The 13,374-nt window shown below is 35.1% G+C and overlaps 1 protein-coding gene across 2 annotated transcripts in view; it reads right to left on the minus strand.

Moving 5' to 3' along the window:
• The window catches only part of Pnpla8 (patatin like domain 8, phospholipase A2), a 39,725-nt gene extending 27,006 nt beyond the window's left edge, over nucleotides 1–12,719 (minus strand). Inside the window, exons 1-4 of one of the 2 annotated variants that reach the window (XM_027932724.3) lie at nucleotides 12,579–12,719; nucleotides 6,263–7,407; nucleotides 5,965–6,114; nucleotides 1,065–1,216 (exon numbers count right to left, since the gene is read on the minus strand). In XM_027932724.3, coding sequence (XP_027788525.1) covers nucleotides 1,065–1,216; nucleotides 5,965–6,114; nucleotides 6,263–7,318 — 1,358 coding nt within the window. In that variant the 5' untranslated portion in view covers nucleotides 7,319–7,407; nucleotides 12,579–12,719. Of the gene's footprint in view, nucleotides 1–1,064; nucleotides 1,217–5,964; nucleotides 6,115–6,262; nucleotides 7,408–12,578 lie in introns of those variants that run through there. The other variant, XM_027932725.3, reaches the window with a different exon arrangement.
• Between the last annotated feature and the right edge of the window lie 655 nt (nucleotides 12,720–13,374).

The raw sequence follows: 13,374 nt of genomic DNA on the forward strand, positions 1-13,374 counted from the left end.
ATTGAACCCAGGAGCACTAAACTTAGACTAAGTCACATCACTATCCCATTTTTTTTTAAATATTTTATCTAGAGACAAGGCCTTTCTCTTGAGTTGCTGAGGCTGGCTTTGAACTAACAATCCCATCTCAGCCTTTCGAGCTGCTGGGATTATAGTTGTGCTCCACCATGCCCAGTCTGATTTTTTAGCTTCCTTTCATTCATTCATTTTTTTAAAATTCAGTAAATTTAGGACAAACCTCTGCATTAAGGTGTATTCACTTTGCCAAAGGCCTGACATACTTCATAAAGGAATGTGAGAAGATAAAATAGCCCAGGAATTATAGGTCAATTAGGGCCATATGGACAATTCTCAACATTGGGACAATATACAAAAAAAAAAAAAAAAAAAAATCAATGAAAAGTTCTATTCCAAATACACAATGTAGGCCAGGTCATTCTAGAACAAAAAAGGCACTTAGTCACCACATAATAAAATTTAGAGTTTCAAATTGTGCCTTAATTCTGCCAACAGGAAATCACTAGAAATCTTACAAAATCTAAGATTAAAGTAGTAAGACTGAAGATTGGTAATGAAATTATCTCTTTCTGAGCAAAGAATGCATTTATTTTTTGTATAACACCAGAACTAGCAAGTATAAGGGAAGACACGGGAAACCAGGGAGTTATTGACATAGACTCCTTTTCTAGCAATCACTTTATTGATTAGTGACTGACATGAGTAAGACAAATATAAAAGAAAGCTGAAACTACAAAACATTGCTAAGATTTTTAAAGAATAATGGCTGATAAGTTCCTGAACTACCAAAAACATTTAAAAACAAACTAAAATATAAATACTAGATCAAATTAAAATAAAAGTGATTCATATATGTTGAAATGTTTCATAGACTCATGTACTAAATTAATAAAAATTCAATTTCATGTTGCAGTTTAGAATTTGATTTTAGAATAATATAAATACATCAAATCAGTTTTTTTTTTTTTTTTTTTTTTTTTTTTTTTTTTTGATGCCTAAGGCTGAATTGAGTCTGCGGTTTTTAAAAGTTATTTTTCTGTCCTTACCTCGTTCCTCCACCATCAATTGTGAGAATTCGGATGCCCCTCCCTTTCACTGGATCCACATAGCCAATTAAAGCCAAAATTTCTCTTACTGCAGCCTGAAGAGTTTCATCCTTAATTTGTCTCAGTCGTAATAAATATGGAATAATTTTTTCCTACATTGAGAGAAAAGATATTTGGTTGCTTTTGTCAAATCAAGAAGAAAAATGGATGATTATTTTTAACTAACTCAAGTAGATCATCACATAAAATAAAGGTGTAAGTATACATTATTTTCTCACTAATTTAAATTATAGATTAGTTTTTGACATGTTAATATCAATACATATTTAGAATATATTTGTCCTAATACAAAAGACAAAAAGTAACTTCTAGCCATATATCTTCTTTAAAATGTGCAATGTTTAAAAATTAGAGAAAATATAACTTGCTTAATACAAATTTAAAAATATTATTTGTGACAACAAAAGGTTAACATCATAAATTTTACACATATTTTATCCCAATCTTGAAGAGGATAAAACTCCTTCATAGTATTTAGTATTAGAAATTAAACTGTTATCAAAAGAAAACAAATAAACCATGTTGTGTACAGTGCACATGGGACAAAAAGAGACCTGATAGTAGAATATAAGCAAATGTTGACTTATAAAATAAAACTGAGACAGAAGATAAAAGATGACCATTAAAATTAAATAATAAGTTTAAGATGGGGCACTGGCATGTGCCTGTAGTTCATCTACTCAACAGGCTGTTGGAGAAGAATCAGTTATGCCCAGGAGTTCAGGGCCAGCCTGGGCAACACAGTCAGACACTCTCTCTTAATATAAAAAATAAAATAAAATAAAATAAATAATTATTTAAATAAAACTAGGACTGCAAGATTTAAATATTAAACTTCATATTGTTAGTGACAGATAAGAGCTTAACTCTTAGGGTTCTACACTGAGCTTACTCACACAGGAGCATTTTATATAGTCAATACCCCAGGTTTAAGGAAATGGCTAAGTGGTAGATACACTTCTGCTGTGTAATCTGTAGCCCAGGAAATAGTTTTTCAATGTATCACCCATGTTCTTTTTTTATGATCAAATCTGAAATACTATTGCTCTAAATGTTTTTTGGTTTTTTTAGGGTTTTTTTTGTCCCTGACTAGTAATGAGTTTCAAAGTGCCCTTAGAGGAACTTGAACAACCGGTGGAGTTTAGAAAGGCAAATTCCCTTCTCTGGTTAGGATGGAACAATTTGTTACAGATCAATGCTCATGCCAAGAAAACTAGAACAGCTTGATAAAATGCAAGAAAAGCACCATCTGTTTAAAGGCATCGTACAGCTGCTGAGGCAATGAGTATGGGAGAAACTAGGAATCTGAAGAAGGGATAACTACTGGGAAGTGAACTGATAAACTATAGCCTTTCTTTCCTTAGGGCACCTGCTGGTTCTGTAAAGAAGCAAAAAGATGGAAAAACTGGGACTGAATCAGACAGAGGGCCACAACTGAACAGAGAAGAGCTGAGCATTTAGTCTCATGGAGTTTAGAATGACAAAACTGAAGAACCAAGGCTCACCTCCGGACATTTGCAGAATTCTGAAACAATGAGATATGAAAAGGTGAGAAAGCTAAGATGAGGACTTCTGGAATTCAAGAGTAGAAATTTTCTTTTTTTTTAAACTCTTGAGATTGTATAACCGATGAGAGTGGTGGCAGTCAACACATAGTCTCTCAACTGAAAACCCTGGAGGAAGGTGGTTCCCAAACAGGGAAAACTAAGTATCTTCACCAAACTATAACCCAGCCTTGACCCAATTATACCCTAACTGAAGGAATGCCCCATAACACCAAGCCAGGAACAAAAATCAACTCTCTGGAAAAAGGAATCTGGATCCTATGGAGTGTTGTTGTTATTGCTGCTATTATTTGTTTTTATTCATGATGTCCAACATCTAGAATGCATGTCACAGCATGAAATGATCAAAGACCAAGAGGTGATCCTCCCATTATAAATACTAATAAAAAGATGCTGAATTAAAAATTAAAAATACTGAAGCAAAAACACATAAATATGCTAATGGAACAAAATCCAGTGTCCAGAAACAGACTCATATTAATGACTACATTTATGACAAGTCTTTTTAATAAATGGTTCTGTGTCACGTGGACATGTGTATTTAGAAAAAAAGGGCAGAACTCTCATCTCACACAATGCAACCAAATCTATTCTAGATAAATAGTAAATAAAAGCAGAAAAGGTAAAACAAAATTTTAGAAGAAAATACAAAACCAAAAAATTTTTTCAACAGAACACAAAGACAAATATAAATTGGACTAATATCCATTCATCATACTGTGTCTACCTAAAACTAAAAAAATAAATATTAAAAAAAAAGAAAAAGGTACACCCCAGAGTGGGAGAATATATTTGCAAGACACATACACACACATACCTAGCCATAACAAATAAGGAAACTACACAAATCAATAATAAAAAGCTGGCTAATCCCCCACCCCCCAAAAAATGGGTAAAATGTTTAGCTGGGAAAGTTCTCAGCAGAGCACATGATACTGACTTGCTTTAAGCAATTTATAGTTCACTATTTTCAGATGCTTATTATTTAGGGAATAGTAACAATTTTCTTCAAACTATCTAGAGTATTAATTGACCTGAATATCCATTTCTATAGCACATTTTTTCTTAGTATTGCAGAGTCCTTAGATTTGAGATCAGTTGTGAAACATTAAGAGAATCCCCAAAGTTTCAATTAGCAAGAGTTTTCATAGCAGTCTAAAATTGAAAACTACTCAGAAATCCAACAACATTACAACAAATGTGATACACAATGAAACATGAAAAAACGAGAATGAATAATTGACAACAATCACACAATACACTGAGTAGAAGAAGTCAATTAGCCAAAACTAATCTGTGATTGCCTTTTTGGGAGATTGACTAAAAGGGGTACAAGAGAGACTTCTGAGGCACTGGTAATATTCTGCTTCTTCATCTGGGTTCAATTTGTGAACTTTATGCTTACAAATATATGTGTGAATGTTTAAATGGTTCTTTAATATTAGTCTCTCCCTAAAATTCATCTGTTGCTTTTCTTTTTATTTTCTTTTTCTTTTTTTAAAGACTTTTTTGGATAGACTTTATTTCAAACAGGATTTTAATCTATTATTTCTACTTCATATCTGTTGGTTTTCTACTTCTTCCTCTCTCCCAGCTCCTCCCTAATCTCAGGGGAAACAGGATTACCTTTCTTCCCCACCCTAGACAGAGTTATCTGTCCTTGAGCACTCACCCAAGCTAGGAAAGAAGTAATCCAGACTCTGGGGATGGTATCTGAGGATCTCAGAAATGACTATCTCCCAAATTAACAAGTGAATTTCAATGCCAACAGAGAACATGGGAATCTAGCTTTTGAATCATCTCTTTAAAAGTACCCCAGTTCCTGCTGATGGGTGGAATCATAGCCTCTGGGAGAGGAATTCCCTGTGTTTCTCCTTTGCTAGCAAAGCAATAAACCTTCTATTTCCTTTTTCCTCCAAAAAAAAAAAAAAAAAAAAAAAAAAAAATTCATAGGTTGACATCTAGTACCCAGTGCAACACAATTAGGAGGTAGGAGGGCCTTTTGGAAAGTGATAGTCATGAGATCTTTGCCTCATGAATGGGATTAGTGTCCTTGCCCCTCTTGCCCCATGAGTTTGCCACAATACTGAGGAACAAGGCCTTCACCAATACCAAATCTGACAGCTCCTCATCTTGTGTTCCCAGCCTCCAGAACTGTGAGAAATAAATTTCTGTTATATATAATCTACCCAGTTTAGGATACAATGTTCCCAAATCAACTAAAAGACGGTAATTATATTTCTATATACATCACCGAAATGTGAAACAATTAAAAACACATGTATATTTAGAAAATTTGTCTTTTAAGTAGGATATTTTTAAATATGAAAGACAACCCCAAATTTTAGGAACATGAAATATTAAAGTTTATGTATTATAATATATTTGTTATATAATATAAAACTATGGAAAGGTGCATTATTCAAAGACCTTTTCAGCAAGGTGATTTGTCAAAAAGTAGAATAAATGTGAATGAGTGAACTAATAATTTCTTGAATGACAAGCTAAACACAAGCACTAATACATTTCTAATATAATTTTAACAATTGTATTATTACAGATAAAGAGACTCAAACACATTTTAGAGAACTTTCTAAAAACAGTCTATTTAAATGGGTCTGAATTATGTTCACTATTTTAGATTTTCAAAAATCAGGTAAGGGAAAGCTCATTGTTTCACTTAAGATTACCAGTTCCATTAGCACTAAGGTCATTAAAATTTTTAGGCTTTCAAATATGGAGAGGCCATGAAATAAAAACTAGCAAACACTTTACATATGAATTATGTATTTTGTCTTAAGAGTAGTTAAAAGTAGGCTGTAGCTGTAGCCCAGTGGTAGAATGGCTGTCTGGCGTATGTGAGGCACTGGGTTCAATCCTCAGCACCACATAAAAATAAATGAATTAAATAAAGGTATGAAAAAAAAACCTTAAAAAAAAGAGTAGTTAAAAGTACAAATATCTATACTGCAAGTAAGAAAACTGTGGCAGCTATTAGGTAATTCAACTAATATACTGATACTAACCTTCTATTTTATAAATGCTTAACCTCAAAATATAGATGCCAATACTAATAGTATAATTTATATCACAAACTAGGGAATTCATTAGCATAATGTATATGACAGAATCAATGAAGCAATTACTGAATACATACAAAACTACAAAAAAATTTCAAAAAAATAAAAAAGAGAAAGGCCTTGCTTTCTCCATTGAAAAAGGTTTATTAACATTTTTATTCCAAGACAAAGCTAGATTAAATAAATTAGAATTACCTTGACAGCCACTCCTTTGCCTTCAGGAAATTCTAGAAGATGAAAAGTCAATTCTTCAACTCTAGTAATGCAGAGCTTTGGGTCAGCTGTTCTTCTTAATGCCTGGACCAATGCCCGGGTTCTGTTATCAATACTTACTCTTGCAATAATCTACAAAGACATAACATACATACATAATATATTTAGAATATGAAACTGCTCTAACAAATAGTTAATGTTTCTTAGGTTCTATTAGGAAATGAAACTTAAAAATCTGACAAAAATTTAACACAATCAAATCATAGTGAAAAAAACTTGCCTTTTCTCGCTGAAGAGATAAGTGCTTTTTCTCTTCTGCAGTTTTTTCTTTGCTGACAGCCTGCTCAGTTTTAGTAGGATCTTCCTGTTCTTCTGGCTGACTCTTTGAATCATATTTTAATTTGGGGACAAGTCCACCAATATAACCACCTACCAAGGCCTGAACACCTTCAGTGGGTCGAGAAAGAAAGTTAGCAATACTTTGTTTAGTAGAAACTGGAAGAACATCAGGCATTCCACTCTGACTTGCAGGCTTGTCCACAGTATCAATGGAAGATCCAGAGCCTGGCTTATCAGTCAGGATGCCAGGATCTGGAGATATGGACTTCTTTTCTTGAGTCTTTTCACCTTCAAGTTCGGATTTGACCTGAAAATGTTTATTTTCCTTTTTTGGAGACATTTTTTCCTCACGTTTGAAGTATGAATTAATATGATTTGATAAAAAGTAGAATGACTCTCCAAATTTTGTAGTTATGCTAGTTGTGTAACGAAAAAGGCTTTGTTTACCTAAATCTTCTTTATCTGTAATGTGACTTTTCTCTTCTGCAACAGGACTCTTTTCTGCTGATTTATCACTATATTTTTTCAGAGATTTGATGGCTTGTTTAAAATTTTTCTGTTTTAACCAGCCACCATCTGATACTTTTCTTAATATTCGAGAACTTGGCTTAAATTGAGCTAAACGTGAAATCATTTCATCGTGATTGCCAAAAACAGCCTTTGAAACAGAGTTCAAAGTATTTTTAATACGGGACATATGAATGCTTACTTTTGTAAGTCCCTTAGGAGCAGAAGTACTAAGTTTCAAAATTCCAATATGTAAACCATGGTTGCTTGGGGAGTAATAGTGCTTACTCCAAGAATAAGCTTCATTTTTGGTCCATTTACATCTTACTTTGCTGGCATGGAAACCTCTTTGTAGACTGATATGGCTTATCCTCCAGAAATGTTTAGGTAAACACCCAAAAAGCAGCTGCTTGCTTCTCTGCTTCCCACAAAGACTTCTTGCATTACTAAGGAGGTAAATATATATATCTATAGTCAAACTAAAAGACATAACTTAAAAATCATTTATTTTCTATATGACATTCTCTCACTTCATTTGTGAATGCTTCATTTAAGAAATGCCATAATTCATGGTCTTACCTAAAATGGCAAACACACACAAAAAAAAAAAAAAAGAAAAGAAAAGAAAAATTAGGATTTAAGTTAAAATCAAAATTGAGTATAATATAAAATTTGAACCATACTTAGCAAACTGCCTCAAAAGAAAAAAGAATATATTTCCAATATAGCTGATATAGATTTCACTTTTAAACTAATAGAAAATAATTCCCCTTTTTAGCTTGAGTAATAAGATGTTTAGAAAAAAAGCTAATCTAGGAAAGTTTCCCAATATGTAGATTTTTTCTTCTACAACACATAATTTAATATGCAATTTAGATATTATGCTATTTTTTCTTCCTATTGTTAATTCTTTGATTAGTTTATGTGACACCAGACTTTAAGTGCTTTGAAGACAAGACCAACTATCAGAGTGAATAAAACAAAACAAACAAAACCCAACTATGTTGTTTGTAAAAAACCCATTTTAAATATAAAGACACATAAAGATTAGAAAAACGTGCCATGCTAACACTAATCAAAAGGAAGCAAGAGTAGGTATGTTATTTTCACTCAAAAAGGAAAACACACAGAATCAGGACAGTTTCACAACACCATCAATCAACTGGATATAATTGACATTTTGAAACTACTAAATCACAGAGAAAAATACACATTCATACCATGCCTATATGGAACATTCACCAATAAAGACAACATTCTGGGTCATAAAAAACAACAGAACATAGATCATATAATGTCTGTTCTTAGACCACATGAATTAATTAAACTAGAAATTAATAACAGAAAGATAACTGGAAGCCTCAAAATATATGGAGACACAGAGAGAAAGTGAAAGAAACATGAATTACTACCTCAAAAATGAAAGAAGGAACATGACTATCCAATGGACTTTGAAAGGATAATACAGAAATACTATGAATAACTATATGGCCACAATTTTGATAACCTAGATGAAATGCACCTATTCCTTGAAAGACACAATCTGCCAAAACTCACACAAGAAACACACAATCTGAATAGACTTATATCTATTAAAGGAATTGAGTTAATAATTAAATAACATTCCAAAGCAGAAAGCACTAGGTTTAGATGGTAGCAAATAAACACATATAAACAGAACAAAAGCATGTAAAAAATCCACAATGAGTACACTAAGAAATTGTGCAGTAGTGCAGTTTTACTGTAGGACCTAGTGAGATTACAGGAGGGGAATGTAGAAGATGATACTGAGGAAGACAAAACTAAGAACCTATTGTCATTATCCAGATAATAGCCTCAAATAATATTGCATGTGCACATATTATTTTAAAACATTTATGGGAAAGGACAGAAAAAAATGTAAACCTGTCTGCTTTCCTGGCTCATCTGAACTTGATTTGCAGACAATGTGAGAAAACAAGTTAATAGGAAAGCCCTTGATAAAATATATTTAAACTACTTGTAGATAAAAAGTCATACCAATGGAGGGAAATCTACAAGTTGAACTTGAGGTCTGGGCATATAGTCAAACTACCTTCATGGTGCAGAGACCCTAATGAAACTGGTCAGCTGGTGACAACTGGAATTCCAAGTCAACTGAAGCCACCAAGTAAAGACACTTCCAAAGCCCAGGGCAACTAGACTCCCACACTAAACAATTACCATTGAATGTAAGCATGGAGATTACAAAACATGCAAGGAGATGAACTGTCACCTACAGAGAGGATCAGCAAATGCAGCCAATAAGAAAATGTGCAACCAAGATTCAGAAATACAGAAAAAATAAGTAGATCTAAAATGTTCAGAGATATATCAGAAGCAAAAATAAAGTGAACAAAAGACATAGATAAAAAGTAAAAAGGAAGAGCAAAATTTTGGGAATGAAAACACCAGCTACATGCTAGTTTTGAGACCCACTTATAATCTAATGACAAAATAGGTAAATAAAGGATTGAGGGGAAATTATGTAAAAACCAATATAAAGGACACAGTCTTAAGGCAATTTAAGGGAAAAGCATTACATAAACATAAAAAGGGGGAACTATATAATAATAAAAAGAACGAGCCATTTACTTATTAAACTTCAGGTAGTCTTGTGGGCCAACACAATATTTTAGAAAATAAAAAAATAACCACTAAAGTGTATATCATCAGAATGAGATGTGCTATGAATTAAAATAAAGCAGGAGGTAAGAGAAGAAGGGCATAGAGAATACTATTTTAGAAGTATAATTAGAAGTGAGTTGACATTTTAGTAGAGGATCTTATGTGAGGAAGTAAATTATTAAGAGAATCTAGGGGAAAAACTTTCTAAGAGGAAAAAGCAAGCAAAACTTTGAGGACAGTAATTAGCCTTCAGTAAAACAGCATGCACAAGGTGGATGAAGGGAAGTCAGAAAGAGGATTAATCACTGAGATGAGTTCAAGATTGAGGCAAAGACAGAGCAATGTAAGCCTAGACTGTGATTAATAAGTGTGCATTGTCTCTTTCCAAAAAGATTTAATCATCATGAGTTATCATAAAGGTATCTTTCAACTTTGCAAAGAACTATAGATTATAAAGGTAAAAAAAAGAAGAAAGAAAAGAAATGGAAACCACAGCAGGCGAATGATTTTATGATCCTAATTAGGGATTTTAATATACTCCTCTCAGAAAACTATGACTATCAAGCAAAAATTACAAAACTTAGAAGATGATCAACAAGTTTAACTTGTTACCAAATGCCAACACTAGAAATTCAAGATAACTATTTTGAGAGTAAATTCAGTCAAACCTAAGTCAAGAATGCAAAAATGGGGAAAATAATTCAAAGTTCCATCATCAATGAGAAAAGAATAACAAATATAGAGGCGGTAAAAATACAATGGAGGCTTATATAAAAGAAGAAGCAGGCGTAGTGGCACACACCTATAATCCCAGCAGCTCAGAGGCTGAGGCAAGAGGATTGTGAGTTCAAAACCAGCCTCAGCAATTTGGTGAGACCCTGTCTCTAAATTAAAAAAAAAAGGCTGGAGATGTGGCTCAGTGGTGAAGCGCCTTTGGGTTCAATCCCCAATATCAAAAAATAAAAATAAATAGAAAGAAGAGGCTTAGATAGAAATGGAGTTTTAACTAAAGGAATCAAGGGATTTGCCAGGAGGAGGCCCATATTGAAGTCTAAGAATGAATTACAGATGTTATGCAATCATTGCAATAATGTAGCCAAAAAGGTAACAAAGGTCCTAGCTAAGTAATAGTATTGGAATGGAAAAGAGGGCTACTGTAAGCCACATCTGGTAACAGGTCAAGGAAACTAATTGAATAATGAAACACAGGATTGGTGACACCAAGAATGGGATATGGAGAAGTGTCAAGAGAACTGACTTATGGTTCTAAATCAGACAGGGAAAATATCAATTGCGAATATGAGAAAACTAGGAAAGAGCTAATTTAATATGAGGGAAAAATGAATTTTCTTTTGGATTTACAGAATGCAAATTGGAGTATATAAATTAAAATGTACCTAGACTGTGGATTCATGTGTGGAATTATCAGCACGTGACACCTGAAACCATTAGACTGCACAGATTTACCAAAGGATAGTTTATGGTATATATTACTTGAGTATTCTTGAACCTGATAAATGCTCCTCTTTATTGAAAATGCTTACTTGCAAATATACATTATATCTTCTGAGACATTTCAGAAATATTCCCAGACCTATTATAGTATTCCTTGGGTTTCAATTATCAAAGCTCTGGCTTAGAGAGAACAGCATGTGTAGTAGAAATTTGAGTGACATTCAGGTTTAGGAAGGAAGAGAAAGAGACGCCCTCCAAGGAAATGAGAGAGCATGGGAGAAAAGATATCCTCCAAAATTCAGGAGCAACTTTTAAAAAGTAATGGACATTAAACAGGATAAAATACAAGATATAGGAGAGAAAGTTCAAAGCAGAGAAATGACAGGACAGGAAGGTGTCTAGGGCCTAGAATTCTAACTCTGACCTTTTTATAAATATATGTTCCACAAGTGAAGCAACGTCCATGCTTCAGCACAATCCTTGTCTCAATTAAGGAAAAAAAAACAACTCAAAGTACTTGAATCAACTCTGCATGCGAAAACAAGTGAATATATAAACTAGTGAAACTGATCCACCATCCAACATCACTAATGAAAAGGACACTACTTACAAGATTTTATTTTAGATCTCAGAAAAATAAGATCAACACTAAAGTTTAATTAATAAAAATTATGAAATAACATGTTCTTATACTGAAAGTAACACTAATCTGCATAAGAAATTTAACAAAATAGCTAAAATGAGCTTGATACAACTACTTCACATGCATAAACTAAGTTTACAGCTTACTGTACTTTTTAAAAATTCTCAGACTTTAAGGTTCTTTATATTACATTATTTTAATGACTTTTTCTTGAGATCCTGAAACATACTTTTGTCATTTTTGATATCTCAACAATTAGGATCCAGAATACAACTGTTCCTGGAAATAAAAATAGTATTTTTAAAACTACTATATGATAGTCCCTTACGTCACATCTCTGCTGACTCTTGAAAAGAGTCACCACTTAGAAAAGTTATCATTGTACTAGGGTGGAACCAGGTTCCTCTCAGCATAATCACAGAAAATGGCAAAAAGGTAGGAAGTATTGCAATACGATTCACACAGCTTCACCTTTAAAAAAAAAAGCGCACGCACTTGAATCCGCTTAAGCAGTAGAAGCAGGCAGTGACGGGGCCAAATACGGGTGGGGCGAAAAAGAAATATCTAGCAATGAAAGCACGAGGTATACAGTGACAGTCAAGATCAATGTAAAACAGAGAAGTTGTTTTTGAGAGTCACCAGGGTCCTGCTGGAGAATACTACAATCCAGCGGAGACAGACTCCGCGAAACTGGCAAATCGCTGGGGTGGGACAAGAGGCGCAGGGAGGGACAAGCGAAACCAACCGCGTCCGAGGCAGCAGCACCCGAAGAAGCAAAGGAGGCAGGCGGCGCTGTGCACCAATCAGCCCCGGGATCCGCGGCCCCTTCTGTACCCGGCTGCCACAGGGTGCCTGGATGCTGGGACCTCCACGAAACCGGGCATCTCCCCACCCCCTGACTCTGAAGTGCCCAGGATAGAGAGACAGGAGGACTCCGTAGGCAGACAAGTGCCCGGAGCCACCAGCCTGCCTCTCATCCCGTCCCCATCATCTCGCGGCCACTTACCGGGATGCAGGCCGCAATCACAGGCGACTGTGGATACTGGTCTCTTCCCGGCATTGACATCTACTCTGGCAGGCCCGCATCAGCTGAGCTTCCAGCACAAACAAGCGCAGCAGCCGGAGCTCCACCCACTCAGCTCCGCCCCGCCCCAGCGGAAGTGACGCACAGGCCGTTCGGGTCTACCCGCCCGACACCGTGCTGTTCCTCTGCCTCCCACCGGCACTTGCCCTCCGGGTCAATAGCGGTTTCGTCCCCGCCCTGAGGCATGCGCAATAGAGCGTGACAGCGCTAGCTTTGAAAGCCGCGGCAGCGGTGCTGGTGTGCACGCGTGCGTGCTTCCGGAGAGGCGTGGCTTGGCAGAGGGGCGTATTGGCATTATGGTCTTGTCTGGGTGCTGGAGCTGAGGGTGACAGGTTTTGCGCGGTGTCCGATCTCAGAATAGAGTCCAGACTTGCTTTTGAGTCACCCGTACGAAATGTCACTTAAAAGCACTTTCACATATATTGTTGGAAGTTAGCAGATTCGGTCCCTCCCGTGGTTAAGACACTGCTTTCGAATTCTGACATTTTATGTGTATCAAGTAGGCAAACTAGAACCCACAGCAGGTCTAGTGTTAACTATCAAAACTGTTAAATTCCACCTTCAACAATAGCCTTCTCAAGAGTGTCGATGCTATAGCACGCTGTAAGATTATTGTAAAGTCCTTTAGGAAGGGGATTATATGAGCTGCCAAATTTAGTGTGTTAAACTGATAGTATTTTTTAAAACTTAAGGAGGAGAAAACAACTTCCTAGGCCCT

Source organism: Marmota flaviventris, chromosome 1 (assembly GCF_047511675.1).
Source record: "Marmota flaviventris isolate mMarFla1 chromosome 1, mMarFla1.hap1, whole genome shotgun sequence".
Taxonomy (NCBI): domain Eukaryota; kingdom Metazoa; phylum Chordata; class Mammalia; order Rodentia; family Sciuridae; genus Marmota; species Marmota flaviventris.